The sequence below is a fragment of the Mizuhopecten yessoensis genome, unplaced genomic scaffold (genome assembly GCF_002113885.1).
Source record: "Mizuhopecten yessoensis strain PY_sf001 unplaced genomic scaffold, ASM211388v2 scaffold2065, whole genome shotgun sequence".
NCBI classification, from domain to species: domain Eukaryota; kingdom Metazoa; phylum Mollusca; class Bivalvia; order Pectinida; family Pectinidae; genus Mizuhopecten; species Mizuhopecten yessoensis.
The window spans coordinates 16,583-32,348 of NW_018404360.1; the positions used below are offsets into that span (position 1 = coordinate 16,583).

A 15,766-nucleotide genomic window follows, 5' to 3' on the forward strand; every position below is an offset into this window, starting at 1 on the left:
GTTTGTTCGTGGGATTTCATTCATAGAATCACGATTTAAAAGTCTGATCGACAGGTTACTGAGGTCATCTGTGTAGGAACTTTTAAATAGGCCCTGACGAAAGTGTCACAGCCTGACACAAAGGACATTCCTGTGTCGGGGTCTTCCTGTCAGCGGTATATATACATTGTATGTGAATTTTAGTTGAAATTAACTGCCTATGTTACAGTGTAACCTATCAAACGTGAGTTCAAAGTTCACAAGTTGTCCGAGAAAAAGTAACGGATCTCGATAATTAAACTAATTTTGAAGCTTCATTTGTGTTCTAAATATAAAGTGTCGTTCAGGGTTAAAACGGAATGAGAAATATTCCAGATTTTCCGATATCATTGAACGATCAACGTCACAACTACTTAACCACGAAAACGAACAAAACAAATACCCATTACACCGATATATATAGATGTGTAAATTTCCAATTACGCAACGAATGGACATACATAGTAACTGCGTAATTCTACAGGCTCGTTTCATCATCATAATTCCCGATTTAGAAATTAGTGTGTACCGGTTTAAATAGCTTTTGTTTCGCTTTCAAAGTCAGCATAATACATGATAAATGATAATAATAATAATAAATAATTTAAAATACATGATGGTTTGCTTGAGAAATATACCCACTACTTCAAATACGTGATCGGTTAATAAGATTTGTTAATATTATCATTCATTAGGCTTAAGTTATTCAGCAAGTCTTTTTTTTAGTGTAGATCTTTTTCTTGAAAGGAGATCAGTATCACAGAAGTCAGCGTCAATCGGGAACCGTCGGCACTTTCTATAAACGAGAAAATACTCGTTTACAGAAAGTGCTGAGTCGACGGTTGGGCGATTGGGTGTAACATTCAAAATGAACCTTTTCTCCCCAGACAAACCGAAGAAGCGGAACCATTATCTTTATAATATTGCTGGCACCAAATACCATTTAATATTTAATCACATGATTTTGGAATGTTTTTGACACATTTGAATAGAAGTTTTCAATGTCTACATAATGGGATTCACATATCCGGAATAAGGTAGACAGACTTCTCACTACTGAAGCCTTGCAGCCATCTTCCTGAACATTGGGACTCCGAAATTAACTAGTTGAAATCTACATCACTTGAGTGTGACGACAAAAATAGTTCATGCATGTCAATAACAGTTCTGACATGACGCAGTGAAAATATCATCATCATCATCATCGTCTTTGAATCCTGACTTTATCAATTCTATGACTGATTCTACCTTTCGACATGCTATACCCTGTGCATAGCACTACATTGTTGTATGAGGCGACTAATGTTTGGCCCGTGCATTATATCAGGGTGGGGTGAATTGTTTTCGTCTATGTCATTGCGAATGGAACAATCCAGTGACCAAAGGTTTATCACAATCACCGTTTACAATTGCTAGCAATGCAGGTCGGGTGGTAAATAGAATTAATATTTATGTTTTCTGCTATTTTGCTCCAGATATGATGTTTTACAAGTTTGTTCAATTTTCCAAGATAACACTCGATGGTTATCTAGAGGCCTACCATTACTTGAGCTTTCTAAAGAATATTTCAGCACAATGCTCTGGGACATACTCAGAAGCCTAACGCTATACCATAATAAAAGTTTATATTTATTTTAACGGGAGATACGTGCATTCTCATTTAAAAATAGATGTATTTATGAACCTGTGTATGATTGTTATGATCAAGAATGTTTAAACGAATGAAATATAGTGTGTCTTTGTTGACCTCTCGCCCCGACGTGGACGAAAGACCAAACATCCTGAGAAGAGGACATACTCCAAACACGAAGGTGATACCGGGCACCAATAGGAAATCACTGTGACTACTTTCCGCCGAATACTCTGGTAAGCCTGGTACGGTACAAGAGCCCTGGAAAGGAAGCTGTTAAGTTCTCGATCAGGGAAAAACGAAAAGGGCCGGAAGAGAGGCATTTTTGAAAATTCAATTTTATTTGAATGTACATTTATAATAACATGTCGGTAGCAGACGCTATGATATTGTTTCTGAGGACTGTATCAAACATTCATGCGAATGGCGGACTAGATAAGAAATGTACGTGATAAAACTTTTTCTGGGGCTTGTAGACGTATAGTATGTATGGGTTCGGTTTCTTCTCGCCCGATACAGCCCTCACAAATCATATTTGGGTTGGGTTGGCCGAGTATTTAAGGTGTCTGACCGTCCAAGATCACTAGCCCTCCACCACTGGTTCGCGGGTTCGATACCTGCGTTGGGAAGTCGCCAGTATATACCGCAGGTCAATATTTTTTTCTCCGAGTACTCCGGTTTTTCTTCGACTAGCAAAACCTGGCACGACCTTACCTGACCACAGCAGTTAATACGACGTAAAACACGAACAAAACAGATTAATATCATATCCTCGCATTCAAATATTTCATTACAAATTATCTTGTGAGCTATAAATGTAAGCTATAACCCCCGAGTCTGTTAGAATCTAATCTAAAAGTGCCGACGGTTCTCATACTACTATCAACAGCAATCTTACAGACACATTTTTAAAAGCCCTACCCACACTACCATGGATAATTAGTACTGTAGTAAGACGTCAGATGGAAAGTACTTTAGTCCTAGAATTGCTATACGGGTAAAGGTCGCAGGTCGGTAGTTTTTCTCCGGGTACTCCGGCTTTCCTCCAACACCAAAACACAGGTCGTCCTTAAATGACCATAGCTATTAAAAGGACGTAAAACACAAACAAACAAACCTAGAATTAATGTAGCAAGTCGCGAATGAAAGTTAATATTTGTCGTCACTAAGTTATTTTATTAGTCAAGCGCTACATGTGTGAAAATGTTTCGACAGATGGATGGACGACTGGCACATGTCACGTGCGTACTTGATGTATGAAATACATTTTATATGTGACTGTCCATTGTATTGTGATATACATATTTCACTATTTGATCAAGCAGTACTGTAAACGTTTTAACAATGAACTCTTGTGCTAAATGTGTACATCTTAGAGATAAACCTGAGCTACCGGACGTTTTAGCCAAATCAGTATCTTCTATGTTTAAAAGAAGAAAACAGTTATTCCGATTATATTCCATTATGCAATAATCGTGTCTTATTTTATGTAAATATAACTGTTAATCATATTTTAGTGACTATATATAGTGTCTCGTTAGCCAAAATTGGCCGGACAACATATATAGTTTTTAGACTACCATATGACTGTATTGATCTGTGTATTGACTTCATCGACACATATTTATGAAAGTACCTCGACAAAGTGACGTCATGAGTCCCGTTCTAGCGAAGTCGTTCACTCTCATGACACATAAATATCCAGATTTTTTTAAATAAACTCTGCCAGACAAATATATATATCTATTATTATAGACTAATAGCTTGGTGTAATGTTCAATAATTCATCATTTTGAATCCACAGTGACCGCAGTATGCCAGTTGCCGTAATATAGTATCGATATATATATAATACTACCAGCTTTATAAATCCGTATATATCATGTGTCGTGGCACGTTGTCATAATCTACATGTATTAAAGAAAACACCACAATCATTATACATTTGATTCTGTATTGTGTACAAAGTATAGAACTGTTGACACGATCGTTAGAAAACATCAATAGAAATGTGTATAGAAATGTCAGATAGAACTGCAAAGCGCCAACCGCACGCTGTTAGAATTAGCTCGGATTATAATTTTGGTAAATGAAGTTATATAATTAATCCAATTATGTAGGTACACCCTCCTATGTGTTAGCCGACTTGAGCGTGCGTTAAGACGCGGGATTAGAGATTTCCAAGGTCTCTAAGTTGGAACGGCGTTCATTAGTTATACATTTATATAAGTGGGTTTTTGCACCTCATCCATGACCTTAATTACATATACATTCACTTAATCAGACGATTATGATATTTCGTTTAATATCCCTTTAAACCAGTTATAAAATGATCGAAGCCAAACAGCGATAACCGTAAGAACGTTGAACCAAACCACTTTTCCGGCCGGGCCAACGTCTCAGACATCATTCCCCCAAATATACATTGAGATTAAATATTTAATTTTTGACATATTTACGATTTTTAAAACGGATTGAGAGAAAAAAACCCAGGAATAGCCAAGAATCCTTTTTTTTTTTTTTTACTTGTACTCACATTTAAAAAATCAAATTTTAAAATTTGATTTAAGGACACATGATACCTTTACTTTTACATGCATCTCCTTTCAAGGAGAGCTCCATAATATGAAAATTACACAGAGCGCATGCATTGATAACGTTCAACTAAATCTAAATAATTACGTCATGCTGATTAATAAAACAGTGAAGAGATCTGTGGTATTATTGATAAAACTCACTCTGAGAGTCACACAGACCTACTGTACATTAACAATAAAACAGTGAAGAGATCTGTGGTATTATTGATAAAACTCACTCTGAGAGTCACACAGACCTACTGTACATTAACAATAAAACAGTGAAGAGATCTGTGGTATTATTGATAAAACTCACTCTGAGAGTCACACAGACCTACTGTACATTAACAATAAAACAGTGAAGAGATCTGTGGTATTATTGATAAAACTCACTCTGAGAGTCACACAGACCTACTGTACATTAACAATAAAACAGTGAAGAGATCTGTGGTATTATTGATAAAACTCACTCTGAGAGTCACACAGACCTACTGTACATTAACAATAAAACAGTGAAGAGATCTGTGGTATTATTGATAAAACTCACTCTGAGAGTCACACAGACCTACTGTACATTAACAATAAAACAATTCTACAGGACCTTTTCAAGGATTTAATTTGCAAGCTTAACTTCATACAAATGTTTCCAATCTTGTACGCGATATAATTCCAAGCTTCTCCGTGCTTTTAGAGTGTTATACTAACAATGAGTCATTGGCTCAGCTTACTAATGCTATAAATAACCAACATATTAATCGGATATCTTAATTAATCTCTTTATCAAATTAATTAGCAGTGTACCGTTTTTAACCAGCTTGTCAAATATACACATATTGACGGTACCTTATGTATTATATTGCCGTTAATGTCATTGTATTTCCCGACAATGATATCGATACCGTATAAAACGAATTAGGGACACTACAATATTAATTAATTACATGTTATGGTAATTAGGAAGTACCATTTGACGATCTAATGGTGAATATCAACATTTCAATCCACATGTAAATTATCATGATGTCGTTATTATATGACAAATTATTATTGCGCATTTAATGCAGTTACTTTGAATGATATGCACCTAACTGTATTCAATAGATGTTTTGAATAAACGATTACTAATTTGTCTGAATATGATCCATTAAAATGTAATTGCTGTCGAGACAAGCGTAGCACGGAGTTGCATAAAATATCGCCATTCAATACTCGCTTGCATTCTTTTATGATTTATGATGATTATTTTTGTTAATATATTTGAAATGTATATTTCAGTTTCTTTTGCTAGCTTAGACAGAAATGTGTCTACATCACTAATGAAGTATAAATAGACCTGATCCACCTGCCTATCGCATATAACACGTTTGTACAGGTTCCCGTAATAATAGATGGCCCCAGTAGGTCTCCATACTTGATTGTTGGAATCGACCAATCAAATCAGTTCTTTCATACGACTTCGGCTCAATGGGCCTATTACTCATTGACTGTGTAAGCGACTACAGGTATACCCGAAGTGCTCGGCAGAAGTGGCGAAAACGGAAACTCGCTGTGTTTATTCATGGGATAAAACTATGTGAAAACGCGCTGTCATTTCATTTCAGTTGGATAGTTTTATACAAGGAGGTGTACTAAGTTCATGAAAATGGCTAGATTTAACCCCATTCAGTGTCTAGCGTGTGTTTTACTTTGGTCGCTGAAGGTTTCGGGAGACAGCTCTACGGAGGATCACCGTTGTCACAAAGTTCAGCGTGAATTTATACACAAAAGGATAGGTTCCTCAGCTTTAGTACCAAATAATCCCATTCATGGTAAGTTTTCCATAAAATACTCATGAACGATATATAATTCTTTAAGGTTCATTATATAAACTTGAAATCAGCTGACAGAAGTTTACCTGTGTTTCGTACCTGTATGTACAGGTGTACATGTGTATTGTCTAAATAGGTTAGACATACGTTGTAACGTATATATATATACGGAACAGGTATAACTAGACATCAATCCACATGTCAGCTGGAACGAAATTGATACCAGTTACCGTAATTAACAATAATAATGACCAAATAATGATTGCCAAAATTTAGCAATTAAAACTTAATCCGTGATCATTAAAAATATTATCAACATTTTTTTTTGTGTTTAAAAAATTCAGTAACATAGCTCTTGCATTTTCAAGTCCCATTTAACTGTAATGTGATATTATAAACTTAAAGTAACTTTTTATTTTATTTCGAAAGGAATTAATATAATATATATACATACTACAGAAGATTTTAATAAGATTGTAATCTAAAAATATCTTTAGGTCCCTTTGATGTCATATTAAATATTGTTTATGCAGTAATATGTGACTGTTGATGTAATTAATGTGATAGTTAACTCATTCACCCTTACATATCTAAACTGGACTTGCCCAGTCATTGATTCAGTAAGGTTCAAATGTGACTTTAGGAGTGTAAATCATCTTTAGATAAAGATTTTTAGATTCTTATATATATAATCTTGATCATCCTTAGATTCAGAGAACATTCCACTTATTATCATGTTGGTTAATATCATATTTTGTTTAATATCACATTTTTTTGAAACATTGTATAATCCACTTTATTACATACTTACTGATAAATATGTTTTTTTTGTATATGCGATACGACACAGTTGCTCTAACCCATATGTCAGCCCTTGCCGTATCACACCCCAAAACCCGTATCAGCCCCCGCCATATCACACCCCAAAACCCGTATCAGCCCGCCAAACCCATATCACACCACTTTGGGATTTTTTTTCGTTTTTCAATATTTCAAAAAGAAAATTAAATCATAAGATAGTAGTTTTTATTAGTAAATATGTAATAAACAGAATAAAACACGCCTTTTTCCATATCACACCAAGTATCAACCCTCGACCAATATCAGCCCTTGGGCTGATATTGCAGTCTTGGGTTGATACTGGGTGTAATATGGAAAAAGCCATGTATTATTCTCTATTTATTACATACTTACTAATAAATACGTTTTTGTTTGTTTATATATATGCGATACGACACAATTGCTCTAACCCATATCAGACTCCGCTGTATCACACCCCAAAACCAGTATCAGCCCGCAAAACCCATATCACACCACTTTTGGATAAAAATTCGTTTTTCAATATTTCAAAAAAATAAATAAATCATAAGATAGTAGTTTTTATTAGTAAGTATGTAATAAACAGAATAAAACACGCCTTTTTCCATATCACACCCAGTATCAACCCTCGACCAATATCAGCCCTCGGGCCTTCGCTTCTTGGGCCGATATTGCAGTCTCGGGTTGATACTGGGTGTGATATGGAAAAAGGCATGTATTATTCTCTATTTATTATATAATACATGGTATATGATTCTGTTAAGGTGTTGTACAGTGTTTTGTTGATCTTATGTTAGTGAATTCCTACATGAAATCAATTATGGTAGTCAATTTCTGACACAACTGTTAAAAAATCCAGCTCTTTCATTGGCCAGTAGTAATGGGAAATGTAAACTTGTGATTGTTTTGAGGTGTATGTTTTTTCTGTAATTAATGCAATTAGTTTTATTCAGGGTCATTTAAAATTAATTACTAAAAAAAATATAGATAGGTTCATTTTAAAGACACAATCATTGTCATGAAACCATGGTGTACGTATACATGTAGTGGGTACAATTTTCACATACCCCACCTCTGATGCCTCCCAAACCCGAAGTTAGATGTAGGTCAAAAACCATTTTATTCCACTGGTTAACTCGTCATTAGATTTAAAAACTTACACATATTTAAACGTGATATAAGTATTGAAAGAAAAACCTAATGACATTTGATCGTGTAGGTATAGCAACATTATAAAGTGTTGATTTCATGTGGAGATACTTTGAATTTAAATACCACTTATGGACGGAACAGCATGATCCGATATGTTTTGTCCGAAAATAATCCAGTTCACTGAAAAGATGAAAGAACATTTACAAAATCATGGCTGGTGTCATTTTCATTTAATGTATTTTGTTAGACTACCTCCTCGTTAACTCAGGTATATCATCCAAGTGTCGACAGGTAAAATGTGGGGTTTTACATCTTCTATATACAAATGAGTTAAGTAAGAAACTTTTAGTTAAGAAATATCATCTCTCGAATCGTCATCATCCAACGAGATTGAAATTTAACTAGCCATTGTCATGTCTGATATCAGACGTTTCGTCTGTACCTATCAACATAGGAAATATAATCTGGTATCCTCATGACAGGTTTAACGAAGAAAGAAATGTCCTAGCTAGACTTGGTTCATATATAGAATCAGGATTTGTTAGTTGTAGTCAGGGCTGGATCCACACTTCAGTTAAAGAGGGAGCGTGAAACTCGAGGACGATTCTGGAGTTTGTTGTGGTCTAAGTTTTGTTCAGTGAAAAGGGTTATAACTGTGAAGTTTTTCATTTGTGTACTTCCATGCTTTTTGGGGCTTATTTGGTGTTTGTGTGTTGGGAGGGGGTGGGTGGAGTCCCTCCCTGACAGTTATAGGGGGTTATGGGTTCATACAATCTATTCACTTATACATATTGGAAATAGCCATGCAATACTACATAGTAGGAAATAGAAAAAACAGCAATTTGCAATCAAAAATCAATTTCAAATCTAAAGGAAGTCTGATTAAATTGAAAATTTGAATGCAGTTGTTCATTGGAATAATGAAGAAAGAATAATTTTGATCTATAATTTATTTGACCAGGTAATAAATACTTTCCTGACTTAAAATGGTCCTATTTTACTATACAAGAGTTGTCTAGACCTGTAACAACCAAGTGTGTTATGTAAAATGCATAGCTCCGCCAGCAAAACACTGACATTTTGTTACAATATCTAGAGTTTTTTTACAATGGCCCAAATATATGCATATATAACCCCATGCATATGGCTTTGTTTTGTGTTGGATACAGCGCTGACAGTACAACGGTTTTGTGACATCTGTTAGTATTTACAGTAATGCTGTGTGTTTATGACTATGCTGATAGAACTAGAGTACTTTGTATTATTTATTGGTTTTAGTCTGTTGACCAAACATTTAGCTGAGTCTGTCTAATGGCTGATGATGTACTCGTAAATAAACATAATTATGATACAGTCAGTGTGTAATTCATTGGAATTTAATTGAAGACTTTTCTGTGTTAAAAAAATGTTTACAATACTTTTTTTTGTATAATTCTAATGCAAATTTAAAGGTTAGAAAATGACTTTCCTAACTTTTATCATGATTTAACTTTTATCATGATTTAACTTTTATCATGATTTAACTTTCAGAAGAAACGCCGATCTTCAATTACCTGTAAATTACCGTAATTGGAAAATTGAAAAATAAACAGTACATGATTATATTAAAAGAAATGAAGAAAATTGTCAACGTTTAACCCTTTCAACACTGTAGACCATAATGGACTCCTCCATATCAATGCATGGTAGAGTCTACCTAAGTTACATAGGGTTGAGGGCCGTTTTGAATATAGTCTATACAATCTGCTATTTTTTTGTTTCAGATCCCTCTGTTTCAATATGTTTTAATGGTGCAAAAGAAACGGGCAGGAAGTCGTGTTGTACCAGCCAAAGTGAACAAAAATATGTGATTGCTTCTGAAAAATATTTAAAAACAAGCATTCGGACAAAAAATGCATACTTGAAAAAGTTACTGTTGGACCATATTTCGCAGTATGAAGGTAAGTGTAGGTTTTCTTCGATCCTGTGGCATTGCTGAATGGTCATATACCCAAAGGACAAGCTAAAAAATGTCTTGAGTTACTTTAGGTCACTGCTTTTTTTTTATAGTTCTTAATACAGATGGTCACTGTAGACAGGTGATTTTTGTGTTTATTTTAGCCACCCTGGAAAGCAGGTTTTAAAGACAGTAAGTACGATAGCTGAAAATAGAGTTCACAGGTGTCTTAATTAAGAATACTGGAAAAGTGACTTACAAAAAATGCGTTATTTAATAGAGGCGACTCAAACAGACAGAAGATATGTTGTTTTAGACATATGACTTTGAGGAATCGATGTACAAAATATTTAATACAATGTATAAGATTTGAAATTTTCGTCTGTCTGCCATAATAAAAAGTGTCAAATTTATGTTACGGTGTAAAAGGTTTGTAGGTAGAATTTTTGTGTAAGGTGTTCTGGTCTCAGAGTTGGCAGCAAGCCAAGGCGACTGTTATCTATAACGTTTGATTCAAGCACACTGCATAGTAGCAGTGTTATGTAAACCGTGTAATTGTACGATACACATGTGTTTCATTATGTATGTATTGATTACGACAAAGTTTAACAGTTCATATCCTTTAAGTTTGTCAGTAGCCAGGTCTACATTCTTTACATTCTCGATTTGGGTTTTAAAAGTTCGTTTGAAGAAACGTTTATTGACATTTTTTACCAATAAAACATTTTATGGGTTTCTGTTGTGTTCATGGCATAGCTCTAACGTATGTATTCACACCCACTTCAAGTTTGCATGTATGTATGTAACATACCCCAGGCACCTTGTGTGTTTATTGATGTCATATATATACATAGGCATGCAAGTACATGAAGTTGATTTGAATTGACAAAATTTGTACACACATATTGATAAAAAAAATGCCAGAAAACAGGAAGTGTTTTGTTTGTGGATGTTATGGGGAAGGTTTCCTTCTTGTCGTATCTACTGCAGAGCATTCTAATGAAATGTTTTTTCGAGAAATACAGCTGTGAGTTTTACACTAGGTGGTAGGCATGTGTAGCCGTAGGACTTCCAACCTGGCTGCCTGTTATACTGAATATGATTAGGGACAGAACATTATAATGTTAACGTCCCTGGGGTGTCCGTGTACTGGTGTTGGTGCAAAATACTAAGGAGAGTCACAGGGCGTTTTTGTTCATGTGAAAGGTTGATGGTGGTTGTGGGGTGGTGATGGGTTTCATGGGGGTGGAAGTTGGGGGTTAAGACTGACTTTATGTTGAAAATTACCCAGGCAGTTCATATTGGCTGTTTTGTTTAAAATTACCTAGCCCAGTGGCCTGTGGGAATGAATCAAAACTAACTAAATTGTGGAGGTGGGATGGAAGGACTGTGCATGTAATTAATTACCTATATTTGTTTACCTCATATAGAACTGGGTGGGAGTGGTGGGGGGAGAGATTTGAGGTCCATATAATTCTAGTATCTACCTAGTTATGTCTTTACCCTATGATAGGGAAGTGGGTAAGATTTGAGGTTTAAGATTCTAAGAACTGCCTATATCATATATCTATATTCTATAGGGATTTAATAAGAAGAGAAAAAAATGATGAAGTGATGAGAGATGGTTCTGGTTCGGGATATGGGGAATGGGTTTGAGGAGATGAAAGTTAAGGGGTTTGAATGGTGAAGGATACAGGGGAGGTTAACAGAGGCTTCAGGAATATGGGAATTAGGAATGACTAAAGTGAGGATGGGTGAGGAGAGATACTTCAGGAGTTGGAGGAAGGATGGGGATAGGGTGGGGGTATTAAAATTAGGGTGAGGGGTGAGGAGAGATACTTAAGGAGTTGGAGGAAGGAATGGCGATGGGGTGGGGGTAATGGTGAGGGGTGAGGAGAGATACTTAAGGAGTTGGAGGAAGGAATGGCGATGGGGTGGGGGTAAGGGTGAGGGGCGAGGAGAGAGGCTTCAGGAGTTGGAGGAAGGAATGGCGATGGGGTGGGGGTAAGGGTGAGGGGTGAGGAGAGAGGCTTCAGAAGACTGCTCTAGTAATTATACCTATACCTAAGAATGTTCCCTCTGGGGATCTGCTGGGGAGAAGCACTTGAGAGGGAGTTTTGTTATAACTACCCTAAATCTTGTCTACAGTAGGGTAAACATTGTAGAAGAACAGAAATTGGTTTGTGTTGTCACAGAATGACATAGAGCTTTGTAAATAGTTGGGGATGTACATCAATTGGGAAACGGGGATCAACTTTGGGTCGGTTATCGTTCAGTTGTCATTGGGTTTTCAACGGAAGAAAGGAGGGAAAGTATTTAGGTGTATAGTGGTTCTAAAAGTGTTTAGGGAGATTCAGAAACTTCCCAGTTTTTCTTCTTCCAACCCCCTCCCAACTACCCCTAGTCTTCTTCCCCTGCCGCAGTCAGTCTTGTTGTAGAGGAAAGGAATAGGGGACCTTATCAGAACTACCTATCAATTCTGAGGTGAAATGGACCTACACTTAATTGGGGAGAGAGTTTGAAGTGTCTTTCCATTCTGAGGAGATTTATCAAAAATAGCTAAAAAAAAAACAACTTCTGTATCCGAATATTTGTCATACAAACTGAGTTCAGCTGTCATAAACAATTATATTGATACGTGATAGGAGAGTACCTTGATATCTACACAATAATATATATAGTGTGGATAATTCAATTTAGACACAAAAATACTCGACCGTTGCTGTATTTGATTGAAGCCATATATCATGTGCTTGTTAATGAATTGTGGGATAAGCTATATGCGTTTTATCATCTTTCCCAGTAGAATTTGGCTATTTGTTATATTGATTTCTATAAAGTTATCCCTGTATTAATCGTGTTATAGCTAGGATTTTAGTCTTTACCGAATCCTTGTTTCGTCTCCGTATTATAATGGCAGGTTTGATTGCAGTAATGGCTCAATAAACCTTACGCAAGGACTGTTAATTCAAAATATAACAGACTACATGGATATATGACAGAAAGGAGATTTCATCCAATTTTTTAAAAATTATTGCCAAGAAAAAAAGCAGAAATGTTTTTTTGTGAGAAAATTAAGAAAAATCATAACAGAAATGATGGCCGTTTTTATATAAAATTTTGAATTTCTGATGTGTGTTTATTAAAAGTATAAAAAAAAAACCATAGCTGACCCTGAATGATGTAAAAAGTCACTGTGAATACAGAAGAATTAAAAAGATAAAAGATACATATAAAAACCAATATAAACATGTATATATATTACGTGTGGGAGATCCGTAATATCAGTTTCTAGGCATGCAATTGGGAGTAAGTAGCCAGCCAGGACCATTCTGCTGGGATTGTTCTGGAAGCATCTGTTATGAAGGATTGCATTAGGGAATAAGGGGTCTGGCTCTGGCAGCTTCTGATGTAAAGAGCCTTGGGAATTAAGGGGCCAGTCAACAGCCTCTGTTATTATACAATTATGGACTTCTGTGCTGGTGAATATGATGTGATATGAAACTGAAAGAGGGAAGCCTCAGTCAATATCACTCTTTCAGGTTCATATCACATCATATTCACCAGCACAAAAGTCCATAACTGTTTTATTATATGCTTCAACAATAAAATAAAACAAAACTCAAGGTTCTGTTTTTTGTATGCGAGCCTCTGAGTAAAATTTAGCCAGGTTTGAATTCAACAGTTCAGCATCGTGGCTTTCGAAGCATCGTCTAGGTAATTTTTCTTAAGATAAGCATGGAGGACATACACTGCGTGTTCAATGGCCTTTTTAGGTCACCTGAGCTTTGGTCAGAATCATCCTTGGTAGATGAGGCTACAAAATTGTAAAATTGGGATTCCTACCCCAACCCCTGGGGCCAGGGCGGGGCCCCAAAGGGAAAATTAACCAATATTTCAAAAATCTTCTTCTCCAGACTCAGAGGTACTACAGTCATTTTCTCTGCATGGAAAGAAAGATCATCAGGGGCTTTACTTAAATTGTAAATTTCAGGACCCCCGAGCTATCCGTTCTCCCTTGGGGAGGGGGTAAAGTTTACTATAGTTTATATAGGGAAATAACACTTTTGGGTATATTTTGACAACTTTCTGTAGGAAATTATTTTTACTTGGTGAGAATTATCCTTGGAGGNTAAAATTCTTATCCTTTGATGACATGACAAGTATTGTATTTCACTTAGTTTACATGCTGATTTCCACATCACATCTAAACAATAAAATAAAGCTACCAGTACCTATGATATAACTCAGGTGACCGCTAAGGCCCTTGGGCCTCTTGTTTATGTTAACAGCATCTTTATCCTCGAATATGTTTTGGTAATTTTCTGATGTAACGGAGGTGAAACGTTCGCCAGCAGCCATCTTCTATTGTCTGACAGATCGCGTTCCGGTCTAACTGCGCATGCGCTAGGACAGGTTCCGGAGAATTTCCAAAAAGGCTATATTTAGAAATCGATATTCACCAGATAACCAGTCTACATGAGTTTTTGAGGACTGGTCACGTGTATAGGATTCGACCAATGTGATGGCGAGAATTTTCCATGCATATAATAAACAGTTATAAAGGGGCTTGTTAATAATGGGTCTAGTCTAGATCTAGGGCTTGTGTTATTGAATTGACTTAGTAAGGGACCAGTCTGAAAGTTTCTGTTATACAGGTATACATTTATAATTAAGGGGTCAAATAGAAGCTTCTGTTATATAGTTGAATTAAGGGGCCAGACTATCAGCTTCTGTTCTACAGTTAAAAGGGGCTAGGGAATTAAGGGGCCAGTCTGGTAGTTTCTTGCTGCTTGTCAGAAATTGTATAATTGCAGTATGATGACAAAGGCTGTCTTTACGGTGTCTTCCCATTTATCCAACTTCTGAAAAAAGCTTTTCCCATTTATCCAACTTTATGTTTTATGCCCTGTGGGTATGTTTGTTTAGTAGTATATTTTAATCATTAGGTGAAATAACCAAGACAAATTGTTCCATGGATAGAGGGAAAAGTATTATAGAGTGGATAAATTTATTTAATTTTAATTCATTTTGAAAGGTGAAAGTATGTATAAAATATTCATGAGAAATATAATTAAATGGAAAAAGAATAATTTTAAGAAATAAGACAATCTTTAACTTTGGCATGAATAATTGATATATCATTATCAAATAATTACTTATATTTTTTCGGTAGTATTCACTTAAGTCCCAATTAATCTGACTTGAGCATATACCTAATTAATTACAGTTAATAAGCTTTGAACAGTGTTAAAGAAGCACCCAAGCCTTTTTCTACTAATTTATTCATACATTTTGAATACTACTCACTAAGCATCCCAAGCTAGATTTTAGCTTATAAGCACTGACCCACTGACAAAATTCATTATTCAAGTTTGACCATGGCGAACGCACAAGTAAGAGTAGACTACATTTGACATGCTAGAGGCCACTACTTAGCTGTAAACAGCTACAGATATGTGATAAAGACCAGAAAACAGGGTAGAGATGCAGAACTAGCCTACAGGAAGTGCGCCGAGAAAGATTGCCCAGGCACAGCCAACACCAGAGACAACATGGTAACCAGATTTCCTAGAGACCACAACCACCCGACAACTCGTGCTGACATAGATGCCAAGAAATTTCTAGCAACACTCAGAGAAAAGGCAGCCAAAACTCTAGAACCACTACCCGCATTGTACGACAGCGAGATCATCAAATTCAGAAACAGAGAATGGGACGATCACACACACCAGGTCGTTGAACAGATACCAACTTTCGTCAGTACCAAATCAGCTATGTACCGAGAACGCAACAGTGAACTACCACCACTACCAACCACACGTGA

General features: G+C 35.9%; 1 protein-coding gene across 1 annotated transcript in view; it reads left to right on the forward strand.

Annotated features, from left to right (window-relative positions):
* The first annotated feature begins 5,691 nt into the window (after positions 1 to 5,691).
* LOC110444784 (glypican-5-like) overlaps positions 5,692 to 15,766 on the forward strand; it is a 155,183-nt gene continuing 145,108 nt past the window's right edge. Inside the window, exons 1-2 of the mRNA XM_021489148.1 lie at positions 5,692 to 6,032; positions 9,767 to 9,943. Of these exons, the coding sequence (XP_021344823.1) occupies positions 5,861 to 6,032; positions 9,767 to 9,943 (349 nt within the window). The 5' untranslated portion in view covers positions 5,692 to 5,860. The remainder of the gene's footprint in view (positions 6,033 to 9,766; positions 9,944 to 15,766) is intronic.